Below are 19,132 nucleotides of genomic sequence, written 5' to 3' on the forward strand. Positions count from 1 at the left end.
CTCTGAGACCAATACTAGATCTCAGAACACTAAATACCTACATAAAATCAGACCACTTTCACATGGTCACATTACAAGACGTAATCCCACTGCTCAAACAGCAAGACTACATGACAACATTAGATCTAAAAGATGCGTATTTCCATATACCAATACATCCTTCACACAGGAAAAACCTAAGGTTCGTATTCCAAGGAATACATTACCAATTCAAAGTGTTGCCATTCGGAATAACAACTGCGCCAAGAGTTTTTACAAAATGCCTAGCAGTAGTAGCTGCACATATCAGAAGGCAGCAAATACATGTGTTCCCGTACTTAGACGACTGGTTAATCAAAACCAACATGCTAAAACAGTGTTCACAGCACACAAAATATGTCATACAAACCCTTCACAGGCTAGGTTTCTCCATCAACTACGCAAAGTCACACCTTTTGCTGTGTCAAACGCAGCAATACTTAGGAGCGACAATCAACACCGCAAAAGGGATTGCCACTCCAAGTCCACAACGGGTTCAAACATTTCACAAAGTAATACAGGCCATGTATCCAACACAAAAGATACAAGTCAGAATGGTAATGAAACTACTAGGCATGATGTCTTCATGCATAGCCATTGTCCCAAACGCAAGATTGCACATGCGGCCCTTACAACAGTGCCTAGCATCACAATGGTCACAAGCACAGGGTCAACTTCTAGATCTGGTGTTGATAGACCGCCAAACATACATCTTGCTTCTATGGTGGAACAGTACAAATTTAAACCGAGGGCGGCCTTTCCAAGACCCAGTGCCACAATACGTCATAACAACAGATGCTTCCATGACAGGGTGGGGAGCACACCTCAATCAACACAGCATCCAAGGACAATGGGACATACATCAGAGACAGTTTCACATAAATCACTTGGAAATGTTAGCAGTATTTCTAGCGCTGAAAGCATTTCAACCCATAATAACCCAAAAACACATTCTTGTCAAAACAGACAACATGACAACAATGTATTATCTAAACAAACAAGGAGGGACACACTCGACACAGTTGTGCCTCCTAACACAGAAAATATGGCATTGGGCGATTCACAACCACATTCGCCTAATAGCACAATTTATTCCAGGGATTCAGAACCAGTTGGCAGACAATCTCTCTCGAGATCACCAACAAACCCACGAATGGGAAATTCACCCCCAAATACTAAACAATTACTTTCAAATTTGGGGAACACCTCAAATAGATCTATTTGCAACAAAGGAAAACTCAAAATGCCAAAACTTCGCATCCAGGTACCCACAAGATCAATCCCAAGGCAATGCTCTATGGATGAACTGGTCAGGGATCTTTGCATACGCTTTTCCCCCTCTCCCTCTCATTCCATATTTAGTAAACAGGTTGAGTCAAAACAAACTCAAACTCATACTAATAGCACCAACATGGGCGAGGCAACCTTGGTACATGACACTACTAGACCTGTCAGTAGTACCTCATGTCAAACTACCCAACAAACCAGATCTGTTAACACAACACAAACAACAGATCAGACATCCAAATCCAGCATCTTTGAATCTAGCAATTTGGCTCCTGAAATCCTAGAATTCGGACACTTGCACCTCACACAAGAATGTATGGAGGTCATAAAACAAGCTAGGAAACCTACCACTAGACACTGCTACGCAAACAAGTGGAAAAGATTTGTGTATTACTGCCAGAATAATCAAATTCAGCCATTACACGCATCTCCAAAAGATATAGTAGGATATTTACTACATTTGCAAAAATCAAATCTAGCTTTCTCTTCCATAAAAATACATCTCACCGCAATATCAGCTTACCTACAAATTACCCATTCAACTTCACTATTTAGAATACCAGTCATTAAAGCGTTTATGGAAGGCTTAAAGAGAATCATACCACCAAGAACACCACCTGTTCCTTCATGGAACCTCAACATTGTCTTAACAAGACTCATGGGTCCACCTTTCGAGCCCATGCATTCTTGTGAAATGCAATACTTAACGTGGAAAGTTGCATTTTTGATTGCCATCACATCTCTAAGAAGAGAGAGTGAGATTCAAGCATTTACCATACAAGAACCATTTATTCCGATACATAAAAATAAAGTAGTTCTAAGAACAAATCCTTAATTTTTACCAAAGGTTATCTCACCGTTCCACTTAAATCAAACAGTAGAATTACACGTGTCCTTCCCACAACCAGATTCTGTAGCTGAAAGAGCACTACATACATTAGACATCAAAAGAGCACTAATGTACTACATTGACAGAACTAAACTAATTAGAAAAACAAAACAACTATTTATTGCCTTTCAAAAACCTCATACAGGAAATCCAATTTCAAAACAAGGCATTGCTAGGTGGATAGTTAAGTGTATTCAAACCTGCTATCTTAAAGCAAAGAGAGAGCTGCCTATTACACCAAAGGCACACTCAACCAGAAAGAAAGGGGCTACCATGGCCTTTCTAGGAAATATTCCAATGAACGAAATATGTAAGGCAGCAACATGGTCTACGCCTCATACATTTACCAAGCACTACTGTGTAGATGTGTCAACTGCACAACAAGCCACAGTAGGTCAGGCTGTACTAAGAACATTATTTCAAACTACTTCAACTCCTACAGGCTGAACCACCGCTTTTGGGGAGATAACTGCTTACTAGTCGGTGCACAGCATGTGTATCTGCAGCTACACATGCCATCGAACGGAAAATGTCACTTACCCAGTGTACATCTGTTCGTGGCATGAGTCGCTGCAGATTCACATGCGCCCACCCGCCTCCCCGGGAGCCTGTAGCCGTTTAGAAGTAGATCTTGAACATTTGTACATTTGTAAATATATTACTTTAACCTTTATTATGTACATACGTATTCATTCCATTGCATGGGCACTATTACTGACATACACAACTCCTACCTCACCCTTTGCGGGGAAAACAATCTAAGATGGAGTCGACGCCCATGCGCAATGGAATCGAAGTGGGAGGAGTCCCTCGGTCTCGTGACTCGAAAAGACTTCTTCGAAGAAAAACAACTTGTAACACTCCGAGCCCAACACCAGACGGCGGACTGTGCACAGCATGTGAATCTGCAGCGACTCATGCCACGAACAGATGTACACTGGATAAGTGACATTTTCCATACCGTTCTTCACGCCTTACTTCACCCTCCCGCGAGAAAACAATCTAACAAAGGACTCGATGCCCATGCGCACTATCACTGAGAGGAGTCACCACTCTATCCCGTGACTTGAAAATGCTTCTTCGAAGAAAAACAACTTGTAATACTTTGAGCCACTAGATAGCAGACTTATGCAAAGCATATGAATCGGCAGTACTACATGCCACAAACAGATGTCTACTGGGTAAGTATCCTTTTTCATTTATTTACATATATATGTGTGTATTTGTGTTAAGTACTACGTACGAGGTTTTGACGCACACACAAAAACACTCTATTCAAGAAGTGCTTAGGGGCCCCTGCACGTGAGCAGGACTATCAAGTGTTTCACTTTGAGGGTTCTTCTGGAAGAGCACTAGGATTACAGGTAAGCAATTTATCCTTTTCTGTCAACTATGGGGCTTAGTGGCAACCATGCAATCTTGTTCACAAGTATTACCTGTGTGCTGGAGCACAGCTTTTCCAGTCATTGCAGTGGACTTTGACCCAAGCAATTGGCAACCCCTGAAAGGCGCTTCAATGGGGTGGTATCTGGCCAGACCTTCAGAGATTGGTTGACACAAAGGTACAACCAGAGTAAACTTTTCTTGATACATTTTCTGTACAGTGTTATAAAAATTGCAAAACAAGGTTACAAAAGCCATGGTAGTATAGTGAAAATACTCTATGCAGGTCAGCATGTTGGAACTTCATGAGGGCATACATAGTCTTGCTTTTTATCAACCTTTGTAACAGTCATCTCTGATTTATAACGTGTTTTAAACATTAAACTGTTATTCATCATAGGTATTTCACTGTAAAGTTCTTTCCTTGATCTGCCCGTGCAAAATCATGCCTATCTATGGTTTGTTTTATGAACAGGGACCATTCTGAAGGCTCCCGCCGGCAGAAGCGATCCCCCAGTCCTGCCGATCATTCTGGTAGCAATTCTTCTCATTCCAGGGAATACTCTCCCCCTTCAGCACGGAGAAGACCAGTATCCCCAGTTCCAGCCAAGTCAACAGTGCAAAAGCATTCTTTCTCTCAGTCTCGCAGGTGTGAGATCAATATATTCTGTAATAGTCTGCATAAGAAAGTCGGTAGAATTCTGTCATTGTCACTATACTCCCCAGATAAGAGAAAAATTATTCAATTGATGTATGGTTTCTCAAAGGAAGTGTGAATTGGTTGTATTGTATAAGAAATCAGACTGTGCACGTAGTCTTTCCTGATGGGTTTTCTTCCTCCTACTGTTAAGATAAGGCATGAATTCTTAAACTAACTCAAGTACTTTTACAAAAGCATGGTTACCAGACAATTCGGAAAGTAAAGGTTTCATTTGTATTACTAACGTTTGTGAAAATATTTTTAATCTTTCTCCACTTTTATGACCCTTTTTCAGTAGGTCAGTATCACCTTCAGGACCACATCATTCGCCTGTATCCTCTCGTCACCAGTCGCCTTCTTCACAGTCTGGGTCTTCTGAGCAACACCATTCTGTTTCCCCTCGCCGTAAAAGGACTCCTTCACCATCATACCAAAGAGCTGCGTCCCCGCTAGCCAGATGCTCAGCATCTCCATATTCTGCTCGCACTTCTACCTCTCCCCATAAGAAGCTGCGTAGTCCATCAAAAAATCGTTCACCTGTGAGGGAAAAAGCCAGAGCCGATCGAGAGAGGACTACTGTTTCTCGCGAGCGTCGCCATGAAAGGAGGGATGGTATGAACACATCCATATTACATTGTAATACACGTCAGTTGCTTTCATAAGGTGGTGTGTGATATCCATTCACTGTTTGTATATGGTTTTTCCAGCCCTTTCGTAAAGCTTAACAAGCATGACTTTTTCAAAGGCAGATTGTCGTTGGACAGTGGGCCTAGTAGTTACCATATCCAATTTTAGCACATCTGTTTGGGGCCTTGAGGCTTTTGTAAGATGCATTTAAATCACGATTACTGACAGCCAAAACGTTTAGAACAAAGTGATATAAATGGAATCCATGCTATAAAGTGAGAAGATGGGTAATACAATACAATACAAGTATAAAACCACGCAGCCTCCTAGTGTTGAACTGCACTTTGTCCTTAAGTCAAACTTCCTCCTATATCTCGGGAGAAACTGATATGGCATTTAAGGGATGGTTAATTTTTTTACACTCTGTGAAATTAGTTACCCTGAACATTTTGCTTAGGATCCAAATGGATGATGATAAACCAACTGTTCAACTTCGCAAAAGCTTTCACACGACCTATGGACAACGAAACGGCTACCAGCCCACTGTTATATTGCCCAGAGGCTCTACAAAAATATGTGGGGAAGTTAAGAAACCTTGGAGTTTATCTTCCCCAGGTCAAGAAACTCCACATTTTCATTCATTTGAACCTATCCTTAAGCTTGCACACTAATGAAATTACAAGGACCTGCATGTACACAATGTGGATGCTAGGACACATCTTCCTGCACATATGGTGCCATCAAAACTACTAGCCATTCTCAGGACCTTGGCCAGATATGTGGAGAAGAAAGCACCACACAGAGAGAGCAATTAAATGCATACACACCTTTGGATTGCTTTAAGAAAAAGAAAACAAGCATTCGCAAAGCCAATAGGTCTTGGCAATCCGAGGGCTATTGGCGTGGCTGAAAGTCATGTAAAAAAGTGCCATGACCCAGCCTGCACTGTATAACGCAAATAGAATATGATGGGATATTTTTTGGGATATTCTGTTTTCAGACACTAGACTAAACAAAGCTGGAATTGCACTGCATAATGTCACGTGTCATGCGTGTATTGCGTTTGTGTTTTTTTTTTTTTTTTTGGGGCAAAACACTGGCCGATGTTATTAAAATAGCAACAATCCTTTTACTTTTGTTGTATTTAGTGAAATCTGGCCGTTGTTTAAGAAAAACACAAAGAAAAAAAATAGTTAGAAATGAGGTTCGGGTGGGAGGAGACAGAGCCTGTAAAAACACCAGCACTCGTGTGGCATGCTCAAACACTAAGGAAAAAAGTAGCTCCCAAAACAGGAGCAGTGGATGGACACAACTTCTTGGTCCATGATGTGGGGGAGGGCTAAACACAAGAGGGGGCATGATGCATGCATGCCATGGACAAATTGAGAAAAAGGATATGAGACCTACAATGGAGCTAGCACCTGGCAAGCCTATGTTGGGCTGATGTCCACAGATTGAACACAGCACGTCTCATCGAGACAGTGTATGCACTGAGACCTAAAAAGTAGTTCTGTTAATGTCAACAGTAGAATATACATTTTATCCAATCAGATGGATGGAAAATAAGCTTTACTCTGGGGAAAGGTAAAAGCACAAGAGGATGAAAAGCCATTAAATAAAAAGCAGTTGAATGAGATTGACAAGAAAGCCAATCCATTGTAAGCAGTGGGCTGACCCAAAACCCACTATAATTATTGATATTGTACACATTAGGTCTTTTCACAACAGTGTAGGTGCTACCTGATGCTGACACTTTTTTCAAATTATTCACTGATACACTTAATGCGTTCTGTTTGAAAATAAAATGGAGATTGTCAAAATCAATGAACAGCCATTTTAATGTATGTTGTAAAATACTGCCTACATTTTTAGGTCGAGCGTGCAAGCGCTTTTTGACCTCTTGTAAATATTCTGTGAGTTGTTAGCCACGCCCCTCACTTTCACTCATTTGTGGGCTTGCCTTTCAAAAATCCCTTGATGTCATTGGTAAATGCTTTGTTTGTCCCGCCTTGGGTGGTTTTGTTACCTCCTTGCAGACTAATCTTGTTACATGGATTATTGCAAGATTGCAGATTTACTTCAGTGTGGGCAAACTGTTTTTTTTCTTTTTTCTCTCCCCTTTGTGCTTCATGGCTGTCACAGAGCGAACAGCGCAGAACATCGTGAACGCCAGCAGTGGTATTGAAGAGCTGGTCACATTGTAAACACTGTTACCTAATCGGAGTCATTCCTTTTTGCTCTGCCCTTCACGGTCCATAGCTTTCATATAAACACTTTATAAATGCTTTACTTACAAAACACAGAAATCCTCAAAGCGGCTCTCCTGACACAGCAGGAGAGCCAGTACTACAATATTCACTGTGCTTGGTAAATTCACCCCAAAATGCTTTGCAGGCCATAGCTTTAGAAAACGTTTTTGCTCATAACCCAGCCTGTGGTAGTCCTAGGACAATGGGATCGCCACCAAAACGTTCACAACAACTTGCTCCTTCTGCCTACATTATCCCTGCATCCCCTCACTAGGCTAGTGGGGACCCCCAAATAATAACCCCTCCCTCCATTCAATATCTCTTTAAGATCTCTTATGGATGGAACTTTTGTTTTACAGCTCCAAGTAGTTTGTGTTTAAAGGACTTGTTTGTAATATCATTGAAGTAGGCCTGTTAGCTCAGAAAATGTGTAAGGCACTACACCCTCTACACCCTTTTCATGTGGTTATGCCCTCTAGGGTCAAACTATATAGTTGCATGTCCATGTTTCTTACAAATGCTATTTTCATTGTTGTGTCCTCTAAGAACCATTCCGAGCATTACAGTCTAATTCCAAAAGTTTATTTCTGATAAAGGTATTTATTGGGTTACATAATAATTGTATATGTTTTATTAATCTCTCCTTATAGCATTATGACCATGATTCAGGCCAGTTTGACATCCTTATTACACTACTACTTTTTGAATACTTGTGATATGTTTGGGTGACACTTCTAGTTTATTTTTCTCGTTACTCCCCCTGTGGCTGCCTTGTCTTTTTTGGGGGGTAATTGTGCCAGCCAGCCAGCAGCTCTGATGGTGGGGTGGTGAAAGAGGTATTCTATTAGAACTAGCATGGAAGATTTAAATTAGTATGCTAAATGGCAACATTTTCATTTTGGGCTGCAGATAGAGGAAGAAGGTAAATGGAAGTGCTTTAGTTATATGCCGGGCCACTGGAATTATGTGGCAGGAAAAGCAAAATTGTGAGGCAGGGTTTATCAAGTTAGTAAGAAAAGTCCAGTTATTAATTTACAGGGCTAATACCCCTAACTCAAGCAAATGCAAGTCCTATTGCATTGCAATTGGTTGTTAATAGCTTGCTTGCTTATAATATTTTCACCTAGTGAATACAGAATAGCAATTGATGGCCACTAATGCTCCTAGGAGGTAACGGTTTCAGATGAAAACGCTGAGCAGATTATTTATGGGAATAGGCTTTTTCATCTTAAGTGCAGATTGCTAGTTTTGGTTAGTCAAAGCTGTGAGGTGATGCCTGCTGCAAGAGCTGATATTGGCACTTTCTTTTTTCTCTAGGGTTCAAAGTGCTCCCGGGTTGAAAGTGGTTTTGTAGTTGAGGAGGAATACTGCTCAGCTGCATTGGTATTTCACTTGCTATGCTCGGAGTAGTTGTTTTCAGATCATCAACTTTCTTCGTCCTGTTTCTGTCCTATTCTTTTACTATGTAAAATCACTCTATTTTTGCCTCTTCCAACCGAGCATCTATGTACATCTCTATATACCCATGAGGAATAGGGTAACCAATATTATAATCTGTCCCAGTGGGACTCACTCAGTCGGATACCTTGCGAAAGCTTCTGCGGTACTCAGATTAATTATACAATTCAATGCTTATTGGAATAATGAGAACAATTGGTATAAGTATACAGCACACTTCTTTGTTTGAATAATTTGTAATTAAGAGCATGGTGCAACAATATACAATGTGAACATAGTGCAGATGATGCAGTGCTCAGTTAATGAACATATATACATAGCATACTGTATAGGTCCCAATAGTTTAACAGTAACTCTAGATACACTAGAGGAGAGACCGTATCTGTATCACTTGGTGATTTGCAGTTGCTACTCTTTGGGGGAAAAGGGTGGTGGTAGAAATGTATTCCCCTATGGCTTAAAATTCAGAAGGTGTGTTGTCATAAAAGTGATCACTTCTTTTACACAGGTTAAACCTTTAAAAACATTCTATGTAGAGACATCACGTCTGACAAAGGTCCCCCAAAGAAAAATACTTGTGACTGTGTCAAGACAGAATTTCACACTTTAGAGGGATGCCACCTCTGTGTCATTTTGTACATCCACCCAGGAACTTGCCATTGAATATGACAGTACTTTTCAAAAGATCCAAACGGATGGACCAGTTAAACCAAGCTTTCAATTTGGTGTCACTTAATTAATTTATTTTTATCAAGTTTGAAACTTTCCAGTGCATAGCTACCTAAATATGCTCAATGGAAAGGCTTGATTGAAACAAATGGAGGGGTGTTTCTTATTCCAAGACAGTCTGTGTCTTGCAGTTTTAAAAAAAGAAGTATAACATGCTTGTGCAGGCCCTCTTGTTTCTGTAGATTAATCATCAAGGTGCCTCGATAATTGTCTCTGTACTAAAAGTTGTACCCAGCGGTAAAATAATCTTCCGAACTTGTTGAGAAGGAAAATTGCAACATAGATGCTGATGGAGTGATTAGTCCCTCTGGTGATATTATACAGAATTTCTCAGATCTCTTCTGTTACAAGATTCAGAATTTCCCAGAGGTTCCTAATGAATGGCTTCTGATACCTGACAGTCACCATTGCAGTGGCAGCATGTTGCTGATTTGACTGACTGTGGCTTTTGAAATGGCATTTTGAGGTGCTGTCATTGTGGCTGAAATTGACTGGCTTTGTCATCATCACAATGAATCATGGACTTTCCATTGATAGGCAACACCCTGTTCAGATTGGTTTCTGATGATGGTGATGTGCAGAGAATGAAACCAGAAGCTGAGATGCTAAGTATGGTGGGCTTGGAGGAGTGTTCTTGGCATTATTATACTTACTCTGCTGACTGATCTTGAACCCCACAGAAGAGCCTTGCAATCATTGGCTTACGCGGGGAAGCACTTACCACTCTGAATGTTGTCTTCTCCGATCTTAAGAAGGAATGCCAATCACAAGGAAAAGTTGCAAGAAATGACTAAGCATATTACATTTTAAGTATTGACTTTACTCTGGTATTCAAGCCACCACCTCTGAGCATCCTGTCTTAAATGCTGTACCATCACTCTTGGCTTTTTGCCTGGTACATGATATGATTTCGACTGAAAATGCTCCAAGTTCCTGCTAATCAGGTCTTCAGTGCCAGAGCTCTTTCCCAAAATGGCACAGGTGTTACCACATTTGGCAAAATCTTGAGCACCCTCTGTGAGTCAAGTAAAGGGTACCCTTGGTACCTAGGGCCTGGGATACTAAAGAAGGTCCCTAAGGGCTGGAGCACAAATGGTACCAACCCTGCAAGCCTGTCTGCAAATCTCGTTGAAATCTGCACCAAAGTAAAGTCGTGCTACAGCTGTGACTCCAAAAACCCGGGAGGACTGCCTTCCTTTAGTAAAGACTCAAGACCTCTGTGAACAGCTGACCTGTTCACCAAAAGTCTCCAAAGAAGGGACTCTGAAGCCTCTGGAATCGCCAAAACCCGACATCTGAAGTCACCACTGCACCTGCCGTCTCCGACCTGAGGTGAAGTGGACCACCGGTGCCAACAATGTTCCCCAGTTTGTCAGAGTCCACTATGGTTTCACCACTCCTGGTCTTTCAGAAAATGCCTGCAGCCTCACTCCTCAGGACCCCTCAATCGCGAGTTCTCCTGAACGCTCTTTTGTAAATTATCTTTTCAACACATGGAGGATTTATACTAAATAGCCGTTCAGTTTTACTTTATACTACCAGCAGAAGGAACACATTGACCTGTCTGATTTGACAACAGGTATTTATACTGATTCTATTGTGTAATTTTATTTGCTATGGACAGTTTTCATTCCTTAGATGCTACTTAACATCTCCATCACAGACCTTCTTAGTGCTCTTTCTCTCCTTATCCCACTTAGTGTTTTACAGCACTAACTAGATGGACTCCTTAACTATTCATCTCAAATCTAGGTACGACATCCCTGGTTCACCTCACTAAAGGGTCTCTTAGTAGTCCCCTATGAGAAGCTCTCCAATAGGCCAGACCATCCCACTCACTTGCTTCATCTACAAAAAGCTAATTTAGCTTACATCTCCATTCGTTTACATCTCGCAGCCATAGCTCCATTCTTAAAAAACAGACAACATACATCCCTCTTTAAGATTCCAGTGCTAAAAGCATTCTTGGAAAACCTTTAACTGGTCATTCCACCAAGAGTGCCTCCTGCACAATCATGGAACCTCAATATTGTGCTTACCAGACTCATGGGTCTTCCCCTTTGAACCACTTCACTCATGTTCTTTTCAGTACCTCTCATGGAAAGTGACTTTTCTAGTTGCTATCAGAGCTCTGAGATGTACTAGTGTGCTCTAGGTGTTAACTTTGTAAGAACCAGTCTTCCAGATTCATAGGAACAGGGTGGTTCTTCACAATAATCCAAAGTGCGTCCCTAAAGTTGTCTTTCAGCTCCATATTAATCAATCTATTGAGTTACCAGTCTTCTTTCCGCAACCTGACTCAGTTGACAAAAGAGCCCTTCACACTTTAGACGTTAAACATGACTTAGTGTTCTACATTGACAGAACTAAAGACCTTAGAAAGACTAAACGGCTCTTTGTAGACTTTTCACTACCTCATAAAGGCAATCCAGTATCCAAGAAAGGCATAGCTAACTGCACGTTTTCGTCTGTTCCTTACTTTCCACACCTTCAGACGTGAATCCAGCACTCTGCTCCTTTTTTATTCACTCTGTGAGATTTTTTTTCTTCTCTGTTTTTCCAGTCTAAGGGAATATGTCACTCTATAGCATACGAGTGATTTAAAACTTGTAGGCCTGTCATAAAAAGTCTTTGATGGAGCCCCACGGGGTATGCCTTTGGTGCATGAAATTTGACACACAACTCCAAGACCTGGGACAACTGTGCCCAGATGAATTGGAAAGTGATCCAAGAACACAGTGCAAAGCTCCATGTAGCAAAACACCTCACAACTCCGCCCAGGTCACGCTCCTGGCCAAAGTGAGTGTGGATCTGCTCCATCTCCCAAAGTTACTCAAGCAGCAGATATTCTTCTTGGTCGAAGTGTTTGTGTAAGTCCAAAAAGAAACATAAGAATTCCAAGTGGGACACCTCCCCTTCCTGTCACTAGTTCTCCAGGAAAGGTAAAAAAGTGACTGTGTGCCTCCAGGTCTCGCTCCAGTTCAACAGTAATCTTATTCCATCTTTGATCCCTGCACACCCGAGTTCCTGTGTCTGTCAATGACCTCACAGCAGGTAAAGGCTTTTCGAGAGGCCATTCCTCCTATCTCTGGCACGCTTTTGGCTTCCTTTAGTGCACCTTTGGGCCCCAGTGTGGGGAACACCGGTGGATCTGCCCTCGGTGCTGTCTGTGCTCCTCGACCCTGCATTGGGTTCTGCACCAAAATGTATGCTTGTTCCTCAAGTATCATCATAGCCAGTGACAGCACTGGAATTGGGGCACAACCTTTTTACGGTATCTTACTCCAAGCCAACTTCATCTCGAACAAAACCCTCAGACACTATTCCACTGCTGTGCAACCATGCACACACTATACCAACTCTTTGGCTTTGACACTGACCAGATCCAGCCACATGTAGGTGACAATTCAGCCACACGGGGATGAAAATTTGGTAAGAGCTATCCCCACCTAATGATGAGTGCAATGGATGTACAAGATGTCAGTGGGTTAGATACTTCTCCTGAATAGGTTTGTGTCCTTTGCTGGCCCTGAAAGGCCACATTCCCTCCACCCCCCCCAATCCCACCTGACCATCATCAGAAGGCTGTATGTCTTTCTCTGCTGTTATTTAGAGGGTCGCTGCAGTCCTTGACCGTGACCTCGTCTCACTATGGAGGCAGAAACAAACATGCTTATGGAGGGGCTTCTACCTGTCCAGGCATCGACTGAACATCTCCAGGCCTTAAACAAGGCCCTCACTGACCTGCTGTTTGGTGCTTGGACTAAACCATGTTTTGCCGTCCCAGACCATTGTCAGGTGGCCCATCTCTATAGACTAGCCACAGGCAACCTAGATTTTTTGACAAAGCTCCTGTGAGTGTGGTGTTGCAGGCATTCACCAGCAAAATGAACCCTAACACCTTCCAGAATACTTCTGACGGAATACAAACTTATAGAAACATTTGGCAAACCAATGTTTTCTTCAGCCAGCCTAGCCTTGAGGTCCATCAATGCCAGCTGCCTCCTTGAAATTACACTCCAGCACTTTGCAACATGGTTGGTAAGATCTTACTGGCATTCCCAGATTTATGAACTTTTTTCACTATAACGGTTCAAGTCTGCTGGGACGCAGCCAAGTTTGTGATTCACTCGGGCCGAGACACCATTGATTATCTAGGAACGGCTATGGGAGCAAATGTGGTGCTCCGGTGCAATGCATGGATGAGATCCACAGACGTCTCTGGGTCTTTAACAGTCGTTCCTTACCACGTCTCCTGGCTGTTTGGCAAAAAGGAAGCCTTGGTCATGAAACATTTTAAGGAGAGCCACAGCACACTCTATGGTCCTTTCGGCTCCAATCCAGCAACCTCCCCAACAATTTTGCACTTATCGGGGATACGCCTGGGACTTGGCATGTCAACAGCTTTAGGCCCTATCACCTGCTTAAAAGACTAACGGACCATTTCGAGGTTTGAGCCTTTGACACAGCAGACAATTACTTGGCCGTCTGGGGTACTGTACATCCCAATCCTCACCACTCTAGCAAAGATCTGAAAGCCTCTCTACTGTACACTTATAGTGACACAGCCACCCTGTATTAGTCAGGGTCATCCATTTCTTTCAAGGGTGGCAAAACATTATATCCACTGGGGGGTCCTGTAACTTGTCAAATGGTGTAGGAAGTGCCCCTTTTGGTATAGTTACCCCCACCCCACTTTTTGCCTGGTATTGATGTTAACTTGACTGAGTGTGCTGGCATCCTGCTAACCAGGTCCCAGCACCAGTGTTATTTCCCTAAACTATACAATTTTTTTATCCACAATTTGCACACCCCTGGCACACAGCTAAGTCCCCTGTAAATGGTACCAGTGGTACCAAGGGCTCTGTGACCAGGCATGGTCCCTAAGGGCTGCAGCAAGTATTGTGCCACCCAAAGGAACCCTCAACAAAAACACTGCCATTGCATATTGTGTATGTTGGTTGGGAGAAAAAGGTATGTCTGAGGATGCCATGCCCCCAAACCACTGCCTTACAGCCCTAAGGTGTCGTAGTTTGGACTCTTGCTCTAGGCAAGACTGCTGGTGTAGGAAGTTGGCTCTGTATGTGCTATTTCAAAGTAAGGAATAGCATGCACAGAGTCCAAGGGTTCCCCTTAGAGGTAAAATAGTGGTAAAAATAGATAATACTAATGCTCTATTTTGTGGTAGTGTGGTCGAGCAATAGGCTTATCCAAGGAGTAGTGTTAAGCATTTGTTGTACATACACAAGACAATAAATGAGGTACACACACTCAGAGACAAATCCAGCCAATAGGTTTTTATATAGAAAAATATCTTTTCTTAGTTTATTTTAAGAACCACAGGTTCAAATTCTACATGTAATATCTCATTCGAAAGGTATTGCAGGTAAGTACTTTAGGAACTTCAAATCATCAAAATTGCATGTATACTTTTCAAGTTATTCGCAAATAGCTGTTTTAAAAGTGGACACTTAGTGCAATTTTCACAGTTCCTGGGGGAGGTAAGTTTTTGTTAGTTTTACCAGGTAAATAGGACACTTACAGGGTTCAGTTCTTGGTCCAAGGTAGCCCACCGTTGGGGGTTCAGAGCAACCCCAAAGTCACCACACCAGCAGCTCAGGGCCGGTCAGGTGCAGAGTTCAAAGTGGTGCCCAAAACACATAGGCTAGAATGGAGAGAAGGGGGTGCCCCGGTTCCGGTCTGCTTGCAGGTAAGTACCCGCGTCTTCGGAGGGCAGACCAGGGGGGTTTTGTAGGGCACCGGGGGGGACACAAGTCCACACAGAAATTTCACCCTCAGCAGCGCGGGGGCGGCCGGGTGCAGTGTAGAAACAAGCGTCGGGTTTTCAATGTTAGTCTATGAGGGATCTCGGGATCTCTTCAGCGCTGCAGGCAGGCAAGGGGGGGATTCCTCGGGGAAACCTCCACTTGGGCGAGGGAGAGGGACTCCTGGGGGTCACTCCTCCAGTGAAAGTCCGGTCCTTCAGGTCCTGGGGGCTGCGGGTGCAGGGTCTCTCCCAGGCGTCGGGACTTTAGGTTCAAAGAGTCGCGGTCAGGGGAAGCCTCGGGATTCCCTCTGCAGGCGGCGCTGTGGGGGCTCAGGGGGGACAGGTTTTGGTACTCACAGTATCAGAGTAGTCCTGGGGTCCCTCCTGAGGTGTTGGATCGCCACCAGCCGAGTCGGGGTCGCCGGGTGCAGTGTGGCAAGTCTCACGCTTCTTGCGGGGAGCTTGCAGGGTTCTTTAAAGCTGCTGGAAACAAAGTTGCAGCTTTTCTTGGAGCAGGTCCGCTGTCCTCGGGAGTTTCTTGTCTTTTCGAAGCAGGGGCAGTCCTCAGAGGATGTCGAGGTCGCTGGTCCCTTTGGAAGGCGTCGCTGGAGCAGGATCTTTGGAAGGCAGGAGACAGGCCGGTGAGTTTCTGGAGCCAAGGCAGTTGTCGTCTTCTGGTCTTCCGCTGCAGGGGTTTTCAGCTGGGCAGTCCTTCTTCTTGTAGTTGCAGGAATCTCATTTTCTAGGGTTCAGGGTAGCCCTTAAATACTAAATTTAAGGGCGTGTTTTAGGTCTGGGGGGTTAGTAGCCAATGGCTACTAGCCCTGAGGGTGGGTACACCCTCTTTGTGCCTCCTCCCAAGGGGAGGGGGTCACAATCCTAACCCTATTGGGGGAATCCTCCATCTGCAAGATGGAGGATTTCTAAAAGTTAGAGTCACTTCAGCTCAGGCCACCTTAGGGGCTGTCCTGACTGGCCAGTGACTCCTCCTTGTTTTTCTCATTATTTTCTCCGGCCTTGCCGCCAAAAGTGGGGCCTGGCCGGAGGGGGCGGGCAACTCCACTAGCTGGAGTGTCCTGCTGGGTTGGCACAAAGGAGGTGAGCCTTTGAGGCTCACCGCCAGGTGTGACCATTCCTGCCTGGGGGAGGTGTTAGCATCTCCACCCAGTGCAGGCTTTGTTACTGGCCTCAGAGTGACAAAGGCACTCTCCCCATGGGGCCAGCAACATGTCTCGGTTTGTGGCAGGCTGCTAAAACTAGTCAGCCTACACAGATAGTCGGTTAAGTTTCAGGGGGCACCTCTAAGGTGCCCTCTGTGGTGTATTTTACAATAAAATGTACCCTGGCATCAGTGTGCATTTATTGTGCTGAGAAGTTTGATACCAAACTTCCCAGTTTTCAGTGTAGCCATTATGGTGCTGTGGAGTTCGTGTTTGACAGACTCCCAGACCATATACTCTTATGGCTACCCTGCACTTACAATGTCTAAGGTTTTATTTAGACACTGTAGGGGTACCATGCTCATGCACTGGTACCCTCACCTATGGTATAGTGCACCCTGCCTTAGGGCTGTAAGGCCTGCTAGAGGGGTGTCTTACCTACACTGCATAGGCAGTGAGAGGCTGGCATGGCACCCTGAGGGGAGTGCCCTGTCGACTTACTCGTTTTGTCCTCACTAGCACACGCAAGCTGGCAAGCAGTGTGTCTGTGCTGAGTGAGAGGTCTCCAGGGTGGCATAAGACATGCTGCAGCCCTTAGAGACCTTCCTTGGCATCAGGGCCCTTGGTACTAGAAGTACCGGTTACAAGGGACTTATCTGGATGCCAGGGTCTGCCAATTGTGGATACAAAAGTACAGGTTAGGGAAAGAACACTGGTGCTGGGGCCTGGTTAGCAGGCCTCAGCACACTTTCAATTGTAAACATAGCATCAGCAAAGGCAAAAAGTCAGGGGGCAACCATGCCAAGGAGGCATTTCCTTACACAACCCCCCCCCAAACGAAAGAGGATGAGACTAACCTTTCCCAAGAGAGTCTTCATTTTCTAAGTGGAAGAACCTGGAAAGGCCATCTGCATTGGCATGGGCAGTCCCAGGTCTGTGTTCCACTATAAAGTCCATTCCCTGTAGGGAGATGGACCACCTCAACAGTTTAGGATTTTCACCTTTCATTTGCATCAGCCATTTGAGAGGTCTGTGGTCAGTTTGAACTAGGAAGTGAGTCCCAAAGAGGTATGGTCTCAGCTTCTTCAGGGACCAAACCACAGCAAAGGCCTCCCTCTCAATGGCACTCCAACGCTGCTCCCTGGGGAGTAACCTCCTGCTAATGAAAGCAACAGGCTGGTCAAGGCCATCATCATTTGTTTGGGACAAAACTGCCCCTATCCCATGTTCAGAGGCATCAGTCTGCACAATGAACTGCTTAGAATAATCTGGAGCTTTTAGAACTGGTGCTGAGCACATTGCCTGTTTCAGGGTGTCAAAGGCCTGTTGGCATTCCACAGTCCAGTTTACTTTCTTGGGCATTTTCTTGGAGGTGAGTTCAGTGAGGGCTGTCACAATGGATCCATATCCCTTCACAAACCTCCTGTAATACCCAGTCAAGCCAAGGAATGCCCTGACTTGAGTCTGGGTTTTTGGAGCTACCCAGTCCAGAATAGTCTGGATCTTGGGTTGGAGTGGCTGAACTTGGCCTCCACCTACAAGGTGTCCCAAGTAAACCACAGTTCCCTGCCCTATCTGGCATTTGGATGCCTTGATAGAGAGGCCTGCAGATTGCAGAGCCTTCAAAACCTTCCTCAGGTGGACCAGGTGATCCTGCCAGGTGGAGCTAAAGACAGCAATATCATCAAGATAAGCTGTGCTAAAGGACTCCAAGCCAGCAAGGACTTGATTCACCAACCTTTGGAAGGTGGCAGGGGCATTCTTTAAACCAAAGGGCATAACAGTAAACTGATAATGCCCATCAGGTGTGGAGAATGCTGTCTTTTCTTTTGCTCCAGGTGCCATTTTTATTTGCCAGTACCCTGCTGTCAAGTCAAAGGTACTTAGAAATTTGGCAGCACCTAATTTATCAATGAGCTCATCAGCTCTTGGGATTGGATGGGCATCTGTCTTGGTGACAGAATTGAGCCCTCTGTAGTCCACACAAAACCTCATCTCTTTCTTTCCATCTTTGGTGTGAGGTTTGGGGACTAAGACCACTGGGCTAGCCCAGGGGCTGTCAGAGCGCTCAATTACTCCCAATTCCAGCATCTTGTGGACTTCCACCTTGATGCTTTCCTTAACATGGTCAGACTGTCTAAAGATTTTGTTCTTGACAGGCATGCTGTCTCCTGTGTCCACATCATGGGTACACAGGTGTGTCTGACCAGGGGTTAAGGAGAAGAGTTCAGGAAACTGTTGTAGGACTCTCCTACAATCAGCTTGCTGTTGGCCAGAGAGGGTGTCTGAGTAGATCACTCCATCTACTGTACCATCTTTTGGGTCTGATGACAGAAGATCAGGGAGAGGTTCACTCTCTGCCTCCTGATCCTCATCTGTTACCATCAACAGATTGACATCAGCCCTGTCGTGGAAGAGCTTGAGGCGGTTTACATGGATCACCCTCTTGGGGCTCCTGCTTGTGCCCAGGTCCACCAAGTAGGTGACCTGACTCTTCCTCTCTAGTACTGGGTAAGGGCCACTCCATTTGTCCTGGAGTGCCCTGGGAGCCACAGGCTCCAGAACCCAGACTTTCTGCCCTGGTTGGAACTCAACCAGTGCAGCCTTTTGGTCATACCAAAACTTCTGGAGCTGTTGGCTGGCCTCAAGGTTTTTGGTTGCCTTTTCCATGTACTCTGCCATTCTAGAGCGAAGGCCAAGTACATAGTCCACTATGTCCTGTTTAGGCTCATGGAGAGGTCTCTCCCAGCCTTCTTTAACAAGGGCAAGTGGTCCCCTTACAGGATGACCAAACAGAAGTTCAAAGGGTGAGAATCCTACTCCCTTCTGTGGCACCTCTCTGTAAGCGAAAAGCAGACATGGCAA

At 44.4% G+C, this 19,132-nt stretch overlaps 1 protein-coding gene across 3 annotated transcripts in view; it reads left to right on the forward strand.

The window, feature by feature from the left end:
- Positions 1-19,132, forward strand: part of ZC3H13 (zinc finger CCCH-type containing 13) — a 532,845-nt gene that overhangs the window by 187,119 nt on the left and 326,594 nt on the right. For 2 of the 3 annotated variants that reach the window (XM_069205400.1, XM_069205402.1), the window contains exons 9-10: positions 4,053-4,226; positions 4,573-4,889. In XM_069205400.1, the coding sequence (XP_069061501.1) occupies positions 4,053-4,226; positions 4,573-4,889 (491 nt within the window). The remainder of the gene's footprint in view (positions 1-4,052; positions 4,227-4,572; positions 4,890-19,132) is intronic. The other variant, XM_069205401.1, reaches the window with a different exon arrangement.

Source organism: Pleurodeles waltl, chromosome 8 (genome assembly GCF_031143425.1).
Source record: "Pleurodeles waltl isolate 20211129_DDA chromosome 8, aPleWal1.hap1.20221129, whole genome shotgun sequence".
NCBI lineage: Eukaryota > Metazoa > Chordata > Amphibia > Caudata > Salamandridae > Pleurodeles > Pleurodeles waltl.